Raw genomic sequence first — 13,743 nt, forward strand, 5'->3', positions numbered from 1 at the left:
GGACCCTGGTTTGCACTCTGCTCCCTGCCCTGGTGCTGCTCGTGTCGTTGTCTCCGCTGCGCTCTATGCTCCTGGACCCTGGCCCACACCCGCCTCCTGCTCACCGCCAGATCAACCCTCATTTCTGTAATATTATTTCACAATCTGTAAATAAACACCGTAAATCTGCCCCGAGTCTGCATTCTTTGGTCTGCTACACCCACCGTTACGACAGGACTAAGATGGAACTAAACCAGGACTAAGATGGAACTAAACCAGGACTAAGATGGAACTAAACCAGGACTAAGATGGAACTAAACCAGGACTTGAAGACAGAAACAGTTGTAAAATGGATCTGAACCTCTAAAAAAGACGAAAGAATATGAAAACATGACAATGTCAGAAATGAAAGGTCCATACGTCTCTATTTAGGCCGAGTTCTTCTCTCTAACTGAAAACACTCTGTTCCACCTTGTGATGTCATCATGTGGTGATACAGGAAGTGCTCTGCTGTGTTTTTAATCATTTCAGTCCTGGAGTTGTCTCTTATCTTGACTGAACTAAAGGTAAAAGGAGCTGTTCACTTAAACTACCACTTCATGACATCACAAGGTGGAACAGAGCGTTTTGAGACTAAAAACGCAGAGTCAGTTTTGTGTAATACATATTAATCCTTGTTTGGATTTTTGTGTTCGAGGTGCACTATGTAACATTTGTCTCCATGGAGATGTTATTGCTTAGTTTACGTAGAATGTTTCATAACATCTCAGGCGTAAATTTAACTATCTCCATGGAGACAATCAGGAAACAGCACTGGGACTCGGTGAAGCTCCACGTCCGTTCTGTGAGTGAAACAAAGTGCATTGGTTTAATGTGTGCATACTTTAGGGGAAGACCCTGGACGTCTCATATTTGCTCCCTGACTCAGCGGCGACTAAACACTGCAGGTTATTTATGTTATGGCGTTACCACGGAGACGGAGAACAGGAAGTGACATAATTCGGTTCTGTGCTTTTTTGATTATGACGTCCTGGAGTTTCCTGCTGAAGTGTGAAGTGTTTATCTGCAGTGTTTTGTAACTGTTTCACTGACTGCTGCAAAACAAAAAACCCACGACATTTTAATAGTAGAAAGAAGCAAAGACAAGAATAGCAAAAAATCATTGATTCATTAAGTTTTCAACAGATTTAATTTACTGGAATCAGAACAAAATCCTAAATCCACTTTTTCACGACTTATCTGTGTATTTGAATAGCACCATCTACTATCCTAGTCATTTATTGGCAGCTTTAGTGCAAATTAGGTAAATGTGCAGCTTTCTGGCCAAAAACATATCAAACTGGGCTTGCAGTGGTCCTGGTCCTGGTCCTGGTCCTGGTCCACTTTAATTTATCTAGCCTCTATTTAGTTTTCCTGAAACTAAAACTATTTAAAAATTGCTGATTCAATCAATATTTTTTGAGGAATGATTATTTATTATCCAGCACTGTGAGAACTGTCTTGTTCTGACCCGCCCTGTTTTAGCCATATAAACATAGAAATATCGCCCCCTGCAGGAAAAGGGGATGGACACAGTTTTATCACTTCATGGCCTTTTGTGAACATTCTGCAGTGATTCACTCATTTTCCTCTGCTCCTGGTCAGAAACGCACCCTCACCCCAGACACTTCACTCTCAGCTCCTCCCATCACACAGATCGTGGCTATAGCAAAAAAAAAAAAAAGTATTATTATTATTATTATTTTTATTTTTTTTAACATAAATTCTAGTGAAAATTGAACATACTACCAGAGTTTGGACAAACGTTTTCATTTGTGGTTGTTCTTTATGTTCATGATTATTTTTACTTTTAATAAAAAAATTAATAATAATAATAATAATAATAATAATAATAATAATAATAATAATAATAATAATAATAATAATAATAATAATAATAATAATAATAATTCCCTTTGCTTTGGTCACTGGAGACGTCATTCTTCATTTCTCTCACTCAGAGCAGCTGATCACAAAGCAGAGGGTGGGTACTCTGAGTATTTGGATATTACATATAAAATGTATTTGATGTTTTCTGATTATATATAAAATGTAGAAAGTAGTAAAGATAAAGTAAAAAAGATTGAATGAGAGGGTGTCCAAACCTTTGATTAGTAGCGTATACAAACATTTTTGAAACATCAAACAATTAATGGGCATCATGCAGTTATGATAATTTCCAGAAAATGAAGCCAAAATACTCTTTTTTAATTTATCTATTTGTTTTTTTTTAGCCAAATCCCCCAAACGAAATAATAACTTTACCGTGACGTGTTTTGTCCGCGACTCAGAGGCCCGGCAGCTCTGACGTCACCTCTTACGTCATCTCTACGCGCCCGTCATTCCTCAGAGCTCGGTCCAACATGGCGTCGGGAGCAGGACAGTCATCCTCCGGACACGATGCTGAACTGGACGAACTGTTGGACAGTAAGCGTTCATTCTGGGTTTATAAAATGCTCCGGGACGCGGCTGCAGATGTGAGGAGTTTGGGCTTAAAGTTTGTAGGTTTAGTGTGTTGTTTCGGGCTCGGGACATTGGGTTCTCTGCTGCACTAAAGACAAGTGCACTCATCGATTTATGCAACTCCTGCACAAAGTTCTGTGTGTTTTATATTGAGGCTTTGTTAGGATTATCCGTGACAGTTAATAGTTTGGATTTGTTTTAACGATTTATTCGTAAACTCATTAATCTTAAAACATGTCAGTTTCTAAGGTTTGTCACATTTGGATTTTCTCCTGCGGACTTCAAAATGTTTGTGTTTGTTTTCCCCGTTTAAATGTTCATTAACCCAGAGGTTTGAAACTGACGTGTGTGCGTAAACGAAGAGGAGGGAGAAGGGGCAGAGGAGGGAGAGGAGAAAGAGGATGAAGAGGAGGGAGAGGAGAAAGAGGAGAGAGAAGGGGCAGAGGAGGGAGAGGAGAAAGAGGATGAAGAGGAGAGAGAGGAGAAAGGATGAAGAGGAGGGAGAGGAGAAAGGGGATGAAGAAGGGGCAGAGGAGGGAGAGGAGAAAGGATGGAGAGGAGGGAGAGGAGAAAGAGGAGGGAACGGAGGAAGAGGAGGCAGAGGGCATTGCAGAGCAGATTGATCCTGTCGTTCCAGAAGGTCAGATATGGGGGGAAAGGGGCGGGGTCGTTGTGCCAAAGAGTTTGTTTCTTTTCTTTTCACTTTATTTTTGTTGCGCCTAAAATCACAACAGCAGACGGAAAGATCAGCAAGATTTACAGAAAATTATAAAATACAACTGTGAAACAGACACTGGTTAATAACAGACAGATTAACAACATTCAAAGAAAAAAATCAAATGGAGAACTGTTCCAGAGCGCCCCCTGTCTGTAGACCCTCCTCCTCGGCAGTTGTTTTTTCGTTCTGTGTGTAAAAATATTATTTCAGTTATGATGGAGAGATGAACTGTGGGACAGGTGGAGGTGACATATCCTGGAGAAGTGTGAGACGGGCCTGATGTGCAGCGCGTGTAGAAAAGAGGCTGTAGTGCATTTGCTATTGCTATTGTAATCTTTTTAAGTGTGATTTGTTTGGAGAAGAAATGTCGTATTATCCATTTGTCCTGTCACAATTACACATTTTGAAGTTTGATATATTACTTAAGAAAATAAAGACAATAAACAACAATATTGAAGCAAATTTATTCCACTGACAGAACATCCTTAAAGCAGAATTATCCCTAAGAAACTGTAAATGTACAAACCTGTTAAAAAAATACATTTTGTGCTTGTATCTCTATGGTTCTCATCTCTGTGGATCATTCTGTTATAATTTACACATTTAAATCACAATCTAAAACAACTTCATTAAAGAAACAAAACTGCAGTGTCCAGTGGAGCTGACGTCGCCATAAACGTCATCACACCAAAGCGCCGCATGCTACAGCGCCCCCTATGGACAGATGCACATCACACTAGAGCATCATTTTTTTTTCATTTGTACCAAAATGACGACGCGACGCTGCCGAATCCTACGAGTATCAACGATTAAGAAAATAAAACTGGAGAAGGAAGTGCGGACGTCACAGTGGGCGTGTCACAGTGGGCGTGTCACAGTGGGCGTGTCACAGAGGAGGAGAAAAGTCATAAAAGTTATTTATTCAACCCTCTGCAGATCAAATCTTATCATACAGAAACTTAGCAAAAAGTTCCCCAATAACACAAAGAAAAATATAAATATTATATATTATAAAATATATACTATTAATATTGAGCCCAAAATAGTTCCATCTGTCATGTGTTAAGTTGATATATTGATTATCGAGGCAGGGCTGTTCCATTGATCCTCTGAGTTTCCATTGGTCTGGTGGGAGCCAGGGACACTTCAGTAATGTTCATGTTGTCTTCAGTTATAGTTAATGTCTTCTAGTTTGACAGTTGTGTTGATGAGTTTCAGCTGAAGTCATCTTCAGAGCTTCAGAGGGAACGAGGATGCACAGTCCAGCTGTCAGTTCTGATTCTCTGACTGTGGACGTTTGGTCTGTGGACGTTTGGTCTGTGGACGTTTGGTCTGTGGATGTTTGGTCTGTGGACGTTTGGTCTGTGGAGGGTGCGGTGATGTGGTTGGGCACTTGGCACGAGGCTTAGAGTGCGACCCACCAGAGTGAAACACGGGCAAAAACAAATATTTTATTTCCAAACAACTTTACCACAGGGACTGGATTTTCAAATAACAGGTTGTTTTCAGATGTTCTGTTTTGAGAGTAGCTGTTTTCTGACTTTTGGATTTCCCATAAAATGTCCGTGGCGTACACAGACCATAGAACTCAGTTTTTGTGTTTTTTTGTTAAATGTAAATATATTTTTTCTCTCAGGTGCGTTGGATGACTTTGACAAAGCGGCTGCTCCTCCCCCGGCGGCGGCCGCCTCTGCTTCAGCCATGAGTGGAGCTGAAAAGGTAAAGTATTTAAAACATGAACATACTAGAAAAAACCTCACACAACACCAGCACTGAGTCACCAAAGCAAAAACCTTATTGATCCATGAGAAACATGACTCAAAAATACACAATATGTTTATAACAAAGTCGAGAATCATAATTAAACTATAGTCTGACTCAAGAGTAAAACTGTGTGAAATAAAACTGATGGGAGATCATGTTGGTATTATTTCTTTTTAAGGTAATTTTTATTAGTTTTAAATATGCACAATCTACTCAATATTGTGTTTTTGTGTACCTCCAAAACAACTGTAATATCATGTATTTATACATATTTTGGTAGTAAATTAAAATGATGTAAAATGACCAAAATAGGCCCAAACATGTTGATGGATCTTAATCGGTCATTGATTTGTCTGGATCCTAAACATAAAAAAACAGATCTCTAGAGGTGAGGATAAGAAAGGGGAATAAACCAGCTTTGACACGAGCTAAAATGAGCACAACACTGATTGTCTTGAATGCTTGTGTCTGCATAATCTGCACTGCACATAGAACAACACTAAACTGGAATAGTGTGGAAACCCTTTGTTCAGATGTTTTAGAGCTAACTCTAGCATTAGCCGCCTGCACAGCCTTTTACTATAATACAAGTTTGATCCAGACATTTCTACGTTTCACTTTAATGTTTTAAAAGCCAGATTCGCCATCACGGTAGAAAAAGAGGGATGAAAATGTAGGTTGTGTGGAGTAAGGTTTGTCTAAAATATTGTGATTGTAATTCTTAGTTTTCCAGTGATTGAAGTGTGGTGTGCCGTCGCTCTGGAGGAACTCAGGAGGCTCTGGTTTGGTTTAGTCCTGTTTTTAAAAGGGTTTAGTTCAGATGTAAATATTTGTAAATTTAAGTCCTGTTTAAATGTACTTCAGTCCTGCTTCAAACTAGATGTGAACTCATTCTGAAACAGGCCTGTGGGCTCCGAGCGCTGCAGTTCATCGTCAGTGTCTCTTGGTCGACCAAAATTTGTATTAGTCTAGTTTTTTATGGGACAACAGTAGAAAGAGCAGGTGACTGAGTGAGTGGAGATTTGGAAGTGAAATTAAAATACAGTTACTTGTCTTCGCAAGTAGTATTTTTTGCATGAACTCCCCCTGCAGGTGTAGTCTTGTGAGTGCAGTTTGGGTCAGAAACTCAGAGATACAGAATACTTTTGAGAGCTATTGCCACGCCTCCTTTTTAGTCAACCAATAAGAGAAGTCTTAAGTCAACTACAGGGAAATGATTTGGACACAGGAGCTCACACAGCACAATATAATATAAAAACAAAGAGCAAAAATCTAAATGGTAAAACACAAAATAAGTATAAAAAATCGACTGGTGTCAAATAAGGCAGAATTATATAACTGTATATCTGTATTTTTGTATTTACTATATTTGTATTTTATCTTTTCAGCCTCCGCTTCTTGAGGACTGTGCGTTGTTTGAGACTCTTTTTGAGGGGGAGATGGGGAACCAGGCGCGAGAGGAGTGGGAGAGGGCCATGACCGAACTGGCCCAACAGGAGCCGGAGCTGCTGGAGCATTTCCAAAAACTGTCAGAGGCTGCGGGCAAAGTCGGTAAGTGTCAAAGACAGTTGAAACCAGACGTTTACATACGCTATAGAAAGACACACATGCTTTTTTTTCTCATTGTCTGACATGAAAACAGACTAAACCTTTACTGTTTTAGATCAGTTAGGATTGACAAAATTATTTCTATTTGCAAAATAGGAGAATAATGAGAGAAGGATTTTATAAAACAATTTTTCACGACTTTCTTCAAAGTCAGAAGTTTACACACATTTCAGTATTTGTCCCATTGTCTTTAAACTGTGTGACTTGGGTCAAATATTTTGATTTCCTTCCACAAACTTCTCACAATAGTTGTCTGGAGTTTTGTCCCATTCGTCCAGACAGAACTGGTGTAACTGAGTCCAGTTTGTGTCCGTCTCACTCGCACAGGCCTTTTCAGGTCTGTTCATACATTTTCAATAGGACTGAGATCAGGACTTTGTGATGGACACTCCAGAACATTGACTTTGTTATCCTTAAGCCTCTTTGTCACCAGTTTGGCCATATGTTTCAGGTTATTGTCCATTTGAAGACACATTTGTTCCAAGCTTTAACTTCAGGGCTGATGTCTTGAGATGATGAAAACAGCCCCACGACACGATGCAGACACCCCCGTGTTTCACAGTCGGGATGGTGTTTCTCAGGCCTTTTTCCTCCAAACATAACGAGGCTCATTCTGGTCAAACAGTTCAGTTTTAGTTTGTTCAGACACAGGACATGTCTCCAAACATGAAGCTCTTTGTCCCTGTGCATTTACAAACTGCACTGGACTCCTCCAGATGACTCCTTTGTACAGAAAAGTTCAGTGTTATCCAAATGATGATAAATGTTGTAATTTCTATTTCTCCTTATTAAAAACAAGATTTAATATTTAAATATGATAATGTAATAATTTTACCTTTACCTTAAAAACTTCTGTACTCAAAAGAAACGTTTAACTGACATTTTTAGTCCATATTTCTCTGTTTTCATGTACAAAACCATTCCTTTTTATAATTTTCATGTCCAGCTAAAATATTTATATTGGGCTGGCATCACTATTTTATCTTCGTTATCTATTTCTGCAACTGTGTTTTTACAGGCACAGACACGGCGTCACAGCAAGAGTTCACCTCCTGCCTCAAAGATACGCTCAAGGGACTGGCCAAAAACGCAGATAACCTCCAGGTGAGTCCACAGTGTTTTACATGACTATTGGGGGTGTTCTACATGGATCTCTATGGTGGAATGCACACACATGTATTTAAAGAGCTCATGTTCAGGAGCCTGTGATCTGAGTGTTCATGGTCCTGTTTAAGAGTTTGATTTTACACAAAAAGATGAGAGTGACTCACTGAAAAACTGTTGGCGAAAGCTAATGCTAATGCTAGCGATCTTGTGACTGTGACGTTACTTGAGAGAGACTTTTGTTTAACTGCACAGATCACCTGTTGGAGTAGTAAGATGCATCTTTATGTTCAGATTGTTAAAGTCGAACTGTAGGCCGGTTAGCATCACGGTGGTGACGTCAGCTGCAAAGTAGCAATTACAAATGTTTGTTTTGTGTTCAGACGTCGGGTTTGGCTGGAGAGGACCTGGTTAAAGCTCTGGAGGGACTGACCTTAGAAGGAGGAAGTGAAGGAGGAGAAGATGCAAATATTCTTCCCATAATGCAATCCTTCATGCAGAACCTGCTGTCCAAAGAGGTGCTCTACCCGTCACTCAAAGAGATCACCACCAAGGTACAGACGAATGAGCAGAGTGTGCATGTTCTCTCTGTGTGTGTGGAGTTTGCGTGTTCTCTCTGTGTCTGTGTGGAGTTTGCGTGTTCTCTCTGTGTCTGTGTGGAGTTTGTGTGTTCTCTCTGTGTCTGTGGAGTTTGCGTGTTCTCTCTGTGTCTGTGGAGTTTGCGTGTTCTCTCTGTGTCTGTGGAGTTTGCGTGTTCTCTCTGTGTCTGTGGAGTTTGCGTGTCAATCTTTAACCCGTTTGGACCCGGTTTCCACAGAAAAGAGAGCAACAAATAGTTTTTGATCTAAAATGAAGATAACACATTATATATTGTTTTTTTTACCTTTACGTTCTGTATAAACAACAATAGTATTTGTAAAATCTCTGCATGAATCTTTCTTTCCCCTGCTTAATGTCCGTCTGCTCCTGACCCTCTGCAGCGTCTGTGTCTGTCTGAAGTTTCATGTTTCAGGACTGTGTCTGTGAGGCCTGAGGTTTGTTTTTAACATAGTTCATGATGGAGAAAAGCTGCTCACAGACGAACGTGGATCTGAACATCCACAGGGCTCCAGATGTGCATTTATTCATGTTTATGTCGTATCGGGGAAAGTCTTCATAAATGCACGGAGTTTTGGCGGGTAAACCGAAGAGCGATGAAAAATTATAAAATATAATTTTATCTTAATATTTTAAGATCACAATAACATGGCCACACAGAGCCACAGTATAAGGATGAAAGAGCCACATGTGGCTCTGGAGCCAACCCCTGGTTTAGTGAATCGGTTTTAGACTCAGTCGGTCAGTGTTAGCTGTTAGCTGTTAGCTGACTCATTATTTTATAGTGATTATGACACAGTCACTTCCACAGCAGAAGAGGAGTGTGACCTGAGGGTTTTTGGGACGTTGAATCTGTCTTTTCCTGTTGTGTTTTGTTTAGTAACAAACACTGAAGTTTAATAGTTATTTGGTTGTACTTGTGCCTCTTTGACAGTATCCTGAATGGTTGGACGCAAATAAACCGACGCTGAGTTCAGACGATTTCCAGCGGTACGAGCAGCAAGCCAAAATCATGGCCGACATTTGTAAACTGTTTGAGAAGGAGGAAGAGGAGGGAGCGGAGGACAAAGAGCGGACCTTTGAGACCATCATGGACCTAATGCAGAAGGTCGGATTTAAGGGTCACATTTACATTTTTACTCTTTAAATATAATGTTTTATGTTGTGTCATTGCAGTGTTGTAGAAGCAGATGCAGGAGCTCGGCTGAAGCTTTGTAGCAAATGCGTGTTTCTGTAATTCTTTATTTTAGACATATTAATACTTAAAGATTAGTGGGATGCAGCTGATTGTGATGTGATAGTGCTCTGAAGGGGGAGTGACTTAACATGGAGAGCAAAGGTGACCTGAAGATGTGATGTGTTACAGTTAATACACCACAGAAGTAAAATACTCCAGTACAATGTATTGTACTCATACTACATCACTTTCTCTTTATTTGGCTGCACATAATTCAAATTTTGAATTCACTGATTGTAAGTTTGTGTTAATCACGACCAAATTCATGAATTTAATGTTGTGTTTTGTTCCACAGCTTCAGGAGCTGGGTCAGCCTCCCAAAGAGCTCGCAGGAGACGCGGTGAGTCTGTGTCCCAGTGCGCTGATGCCACATTTAGACTTTAGGGGGCAGCAGATGTACATATTCTACCAGCACATAATGGGTTAGGACATGCAACACAAAAAGCTTTGACCAGATTTCACCGAGACGTACGGTCTGAACTGTATTCTGTGCGTGGTTTACGGACAGATTAACCAGAGGAACACTGACACACTAACACTAAACAGGATTATCTCTGTAAAACTCCAACAAATCTTAGTGTAAAAATGCACCAATAAAAGTTTATACTGCACAAAGAACACAGTGCAAACAAGAATACACGCCATATTTACTGAGCCAGAAAAAGCCTTCTTTTAATCATCTTTGGAACGATTAGGTGATGTAATTATCAGGCGTAGTTCCAGACTTTTCTGCGTTCAAACAGGATGTAGGAGGGACTGACTCCACAGGAAATTTATGGTGCAGCAGCAGAAAAATAAAACCAGATCCTTTGCAGAGAAGTGATGAAATGTTTCCCTCTGTTTTTCCTCAGCCTCCGGGTCTAAACTTCGACATGGACTCGCTGAACCTCCCTGGAGGGCCAGCAGGGGGCCCCGATCAGTGCTCCGTCATGTGACGTGGTTTTAGCTGGGACCAAAATCACTGAAGTAAAAGTCCCTCACTGAGAAAGTGCAGAAGAAGAGGAGACCGGCGGCGCTTTCTGAGACTGGAGCCGTTTAGAAGCCAAAAGAGGAGGAGTAACAGGAGCAAACACCAACACTACACCAACGCTCTGTCCACACGTTTCAAGGCATTTTAGAGTCTGATTTTACATGCACACGTCAGCAGAAGGCGCAAAGACTCCAACAACTTCTGCTGCTAACAATGAGGCTAAATATACCCACAAATCTACTAAAATCATACTAACATGTCCTGTACTCTTACCCGTTCAAAACGTTAAAGAGCTGCTGCTTGACTCCATGGAAATAAAACGTTCAAACCATAATTTCCTTGGTGCCAAGCAAGCTAAGTACAAGTCCGTTTTGTAGAGATGCAAGCAGTATGGATACATGTTTGACTTTTAAAAATTACACAGCGGGGCTTTAAATAATATAAATTCCTCTGCAAAAAATAAAATCTCCACAGAGCCGTGTCGTTTAGACCTCTACAAACTGAAACACACGGGGTTCTTCTGTTAATTTAGACACACAGTTTCAGTTTTTGTCTAAATTTGCACATAATCTGTTCAACTCTATTCTCGAAAATGCCTGCCCCGTGTGGACAGAGTGTGTAACTGCACTTACTGTGAACATGACACCAGTGTGTTATTGAACTGTGGAGGTTTGCTTGGTTTTAACTGGACTTTTCCACAAACGCTTGCTTAGCACTGCCCTGTTTCTGTTTTTCTCAATACAGTTCAGCCTATTTGAATACAGTACTATACCAGTTAACGGGTAACAACCGTGCCTTTCAAAATAAAACGACCTCAGATACACTTTGGGTTGGAGTGAGCCCTGGAGTGAGCAGTTTGGGTTTTAACGTGTGGGCTGCACAGTGTTATAGATGCATGTCATATGGGACACAGAGATCATTCCCTTTTCTGTATTTGGACGACTCTAAAGCAGCGTTTGGACTCTAAACCAACGGTTGAATAGAACAGCTGTGAGGATGGTACTTCTGTGAGCGGTGAACAGTGGCATTTTCATTCTCCCAATTTGTGCAATGAAATTTAATACAAAAGGTTAAGCTAATATAAGTATTTATTTGTTCAAACGCAAACATTTGAGTCATTTCTTTAAACTATTGATACTTTGCAGTGATGTCACACTGGGGGATGTAGCGGTTACCATGGTGACACATTAATAAATACTGACATAAATGTTTTTAAATAGTCTGAAAACTAAAGAAAAAAATAGAAAATACATTTAAAGACACAAGTTCAGGAGCCTGGGGTCAGTCTGAGCTCATGGTCCTGTTTAAGAGTTTGATTTTACACAAAAAGGTGAAAGTGACTCACTGAAAAACTGTTGGCTAATGCTAATGCTAATGCTAGCTTCTGACTGTAATGTTATTTGAGAAGGACTTGTTTAACAGCACAAATTAGCTCATCTGTTGTAGTTCAGGTAAGTCTGTTCTTTCTCATCAGATTGTCTTAAAATAAAGATCAGATTAAAGTTTAACAGAGCTTCAGACAGAGCAGTGCCTCCAGTTAGCACCACACCCAGAGAATGCTCATGACATCATCTGTAAAGTATCAGTAGATGTTCTGACTCAGATCACTGAGACACAGATTCTGGTTTTCTCCAGTCTGTCAAATGCAGACGACAGATTTTCCAATGCGGTTTATGGGTTTAAAGAAATGCAATGTTTTTTAATGATTTTTGTTTTAATTTTTCCAGATAAAATGAGTAATAATGATCATCTGAAATGTGTGGATTTGTTTCTTGTCACTATATACTGTGCTGCTGTGTGGTTTGACTTTGCAGTTCCGTAGCACCTCTGTGTTTACATTGTCTCTGATCTGAGTGTGACTCTGCCCCACTTTATAATTTGTACATAATGTCGTAGTTATAGCCAATTAACTTGTAAATAGACATATAAGAGAGTGTACATTTGTTGAATAATTCCATAAATGTCCAAAGTGAATGTGATTCACGCTTCATTAATGTTGCAGCAACAATAAAAAACATGTTTCTGCCAAAATACAAGTGTTTTTCTGTCACATTCTAGTGCTGGCACCAGAATAACACGCCAAACTTGATTTAGATAAAGAGAAATAGACTTAATACTCAATACAGATTCTGATACTATGAAGATAACAAAAACACTTTATTTAGTGTTCTATTCCACTGTGTAATCCTGGTGTGCAGTAGGTTCATAGTGGTCCATGGGTGTGTACTAGTCTTTGTGTCTTGTGCTTTCAGAAGAAGAGGAGAAGAAGGAGGGGAAAAGGTAAATGGAGAGAGAGACAAAGGGGAGGAATAGTGGTGTGGACCATATTTCCTTTAGGTTCTGTGTTTATAAGTTTATTGCAGCTTGAATGATAATCTCTTACCTTCCATTAAATGTACATTATATTATTTTCCTAAGCGTTTATATCCACACTGCAGCAATTCAGTTCAAAACATTCCCTTGTGTTTAATGTAAATACACATGTGCAGTGGGCTCTGGCTCTCATTTAGTCCAGTTTTAGACCTGGTTTTATCCTAAAGTGTAGTTCACTAATGGTCTATCTCACTTAACCCTGGTTTAGAACCAATGACAAAAATATCTTTCTCTGAATTACATTCTCCCCACAAATTGTGTAGAACTATGTCAGAAATGGTAAATAGCAGAGCGTATTTGAGAGTTTGTGTTTGTTGGTATTGTTCCTAGGATTTTTGTTCGTTTGATTCATTTAATGTCGTAGGTCTACATTTCCTGGTCTACATTATGCCACAGACACATAAAGACAGATTTTCACCAGTGAAACCTTATTACAAGCCTGTGATGTTTCCATAGACTGTATATAGATTATATTACAGTCTGTGGTTGTTCTTGACCTTTTGGTGACATCTGTTGGCAAAATATCAGAAAGCATCACTTCAAGTACAGCTAGAGATTTGTGTGCCTTTTCTGTTTATTTATTTATTAGCTACTGAAACAACTGCAAATGAATGAAAATAACTCATAATAATTCAAACTCTACATTTATTTATTTAAAAATGTTTGCTTAGATTAAAGCAAACATAGTATATAGAATATCGATTAGAAATATATATTCTATAGTCATTTGACCAAAATACAGCAAGAAAAGCATTACTGAAACTACAGCACCTGTTTTCACTTGTAAGAAAGTGGTGTAAAGTTTTTAATGGATGTCAAATATAGCCTTGTTTTTGTCACAGTTGCAGATTAGCAGCGTTTTTTTAAATTAATACTTAAATACATTGTGAT

At 39.4% G+C, this 13,743-nt stretch overlaps 1 protein-coding gene across 1 annotated transcript; it reads left to right on the forward strand.

Annotated features, from left to right (window-relative positions):
- Positions 1–2,362: 2,362 nt before the first annotated feature.
- On the forward strand, positions 2,363–12,506 carry pex19 (peroxisomal biogenesis factor 19). Its single transcript, XM_033982397.2, has 8 exons — positions 2,363–2,445; positions 4,836–4,918; positions 6,352–6,514; positions 7,590–7,675; positions 8,059–8,229; positions 9,207–9,380; positions 9,805–9,849; positions 10,361–12,506. Exons 1-8 carry the CDS (start codon positions 2,382–2,384, stop codon positions 10,442–10,444), a joined length of 870 nt encoding a protein of 289 aa, XP_033838288.1. The 5' UTR covers positions 2,363–2,381; the 3' UTR covers positions 10,445–12,506.
- Positions 12,507–13,743: the final 1,237 nt, after the last annotated feature.

The sequence above is a fragment of the Periophthalmus magnuspinnatus genome, chromosome 17 (genome assembly GCF_009829125.3).
Source record: "Periophthalmus magnuspinnatus isolate fPerMag1 chromosome 17, fPerMag1.2.pri, whole genome shotgun sequence".
NCBI lineage: Eukaryota > Metazoa > Chordata > Actinopteri > Gobiiformes > Gobiidae > Periophthalmus > Periophthalmus magnuspinnatus.

What these genes read in the sequence shown, in the direction of transcription:
- pex19 (XM_033982397.2), top strand. Translation starts at nt 2,382, where the DNA reads ATGGCGTCGGGAGCAGGACAGTCATCCTCCGGACACGATGCTGAACTG. An exon ending in TCAAAGAGATCACCACCAAG is followed by an intron (nt 8,230 to 9,206) that starts GTACAGACGAAT and finishes CCTCTTTGACAG; the next exon opens with TATCCTGAATGGTTGGACGC. An exon ending in AAGAGCTCGCAGGAGACGCG is followed by an intron (nt 9,850 to 10,360) that starts GTGAGTCTGTGT and finishes GTTTTTCCTCAG; the next exon opens with CCTCCGGGTCTAAACTTCGA.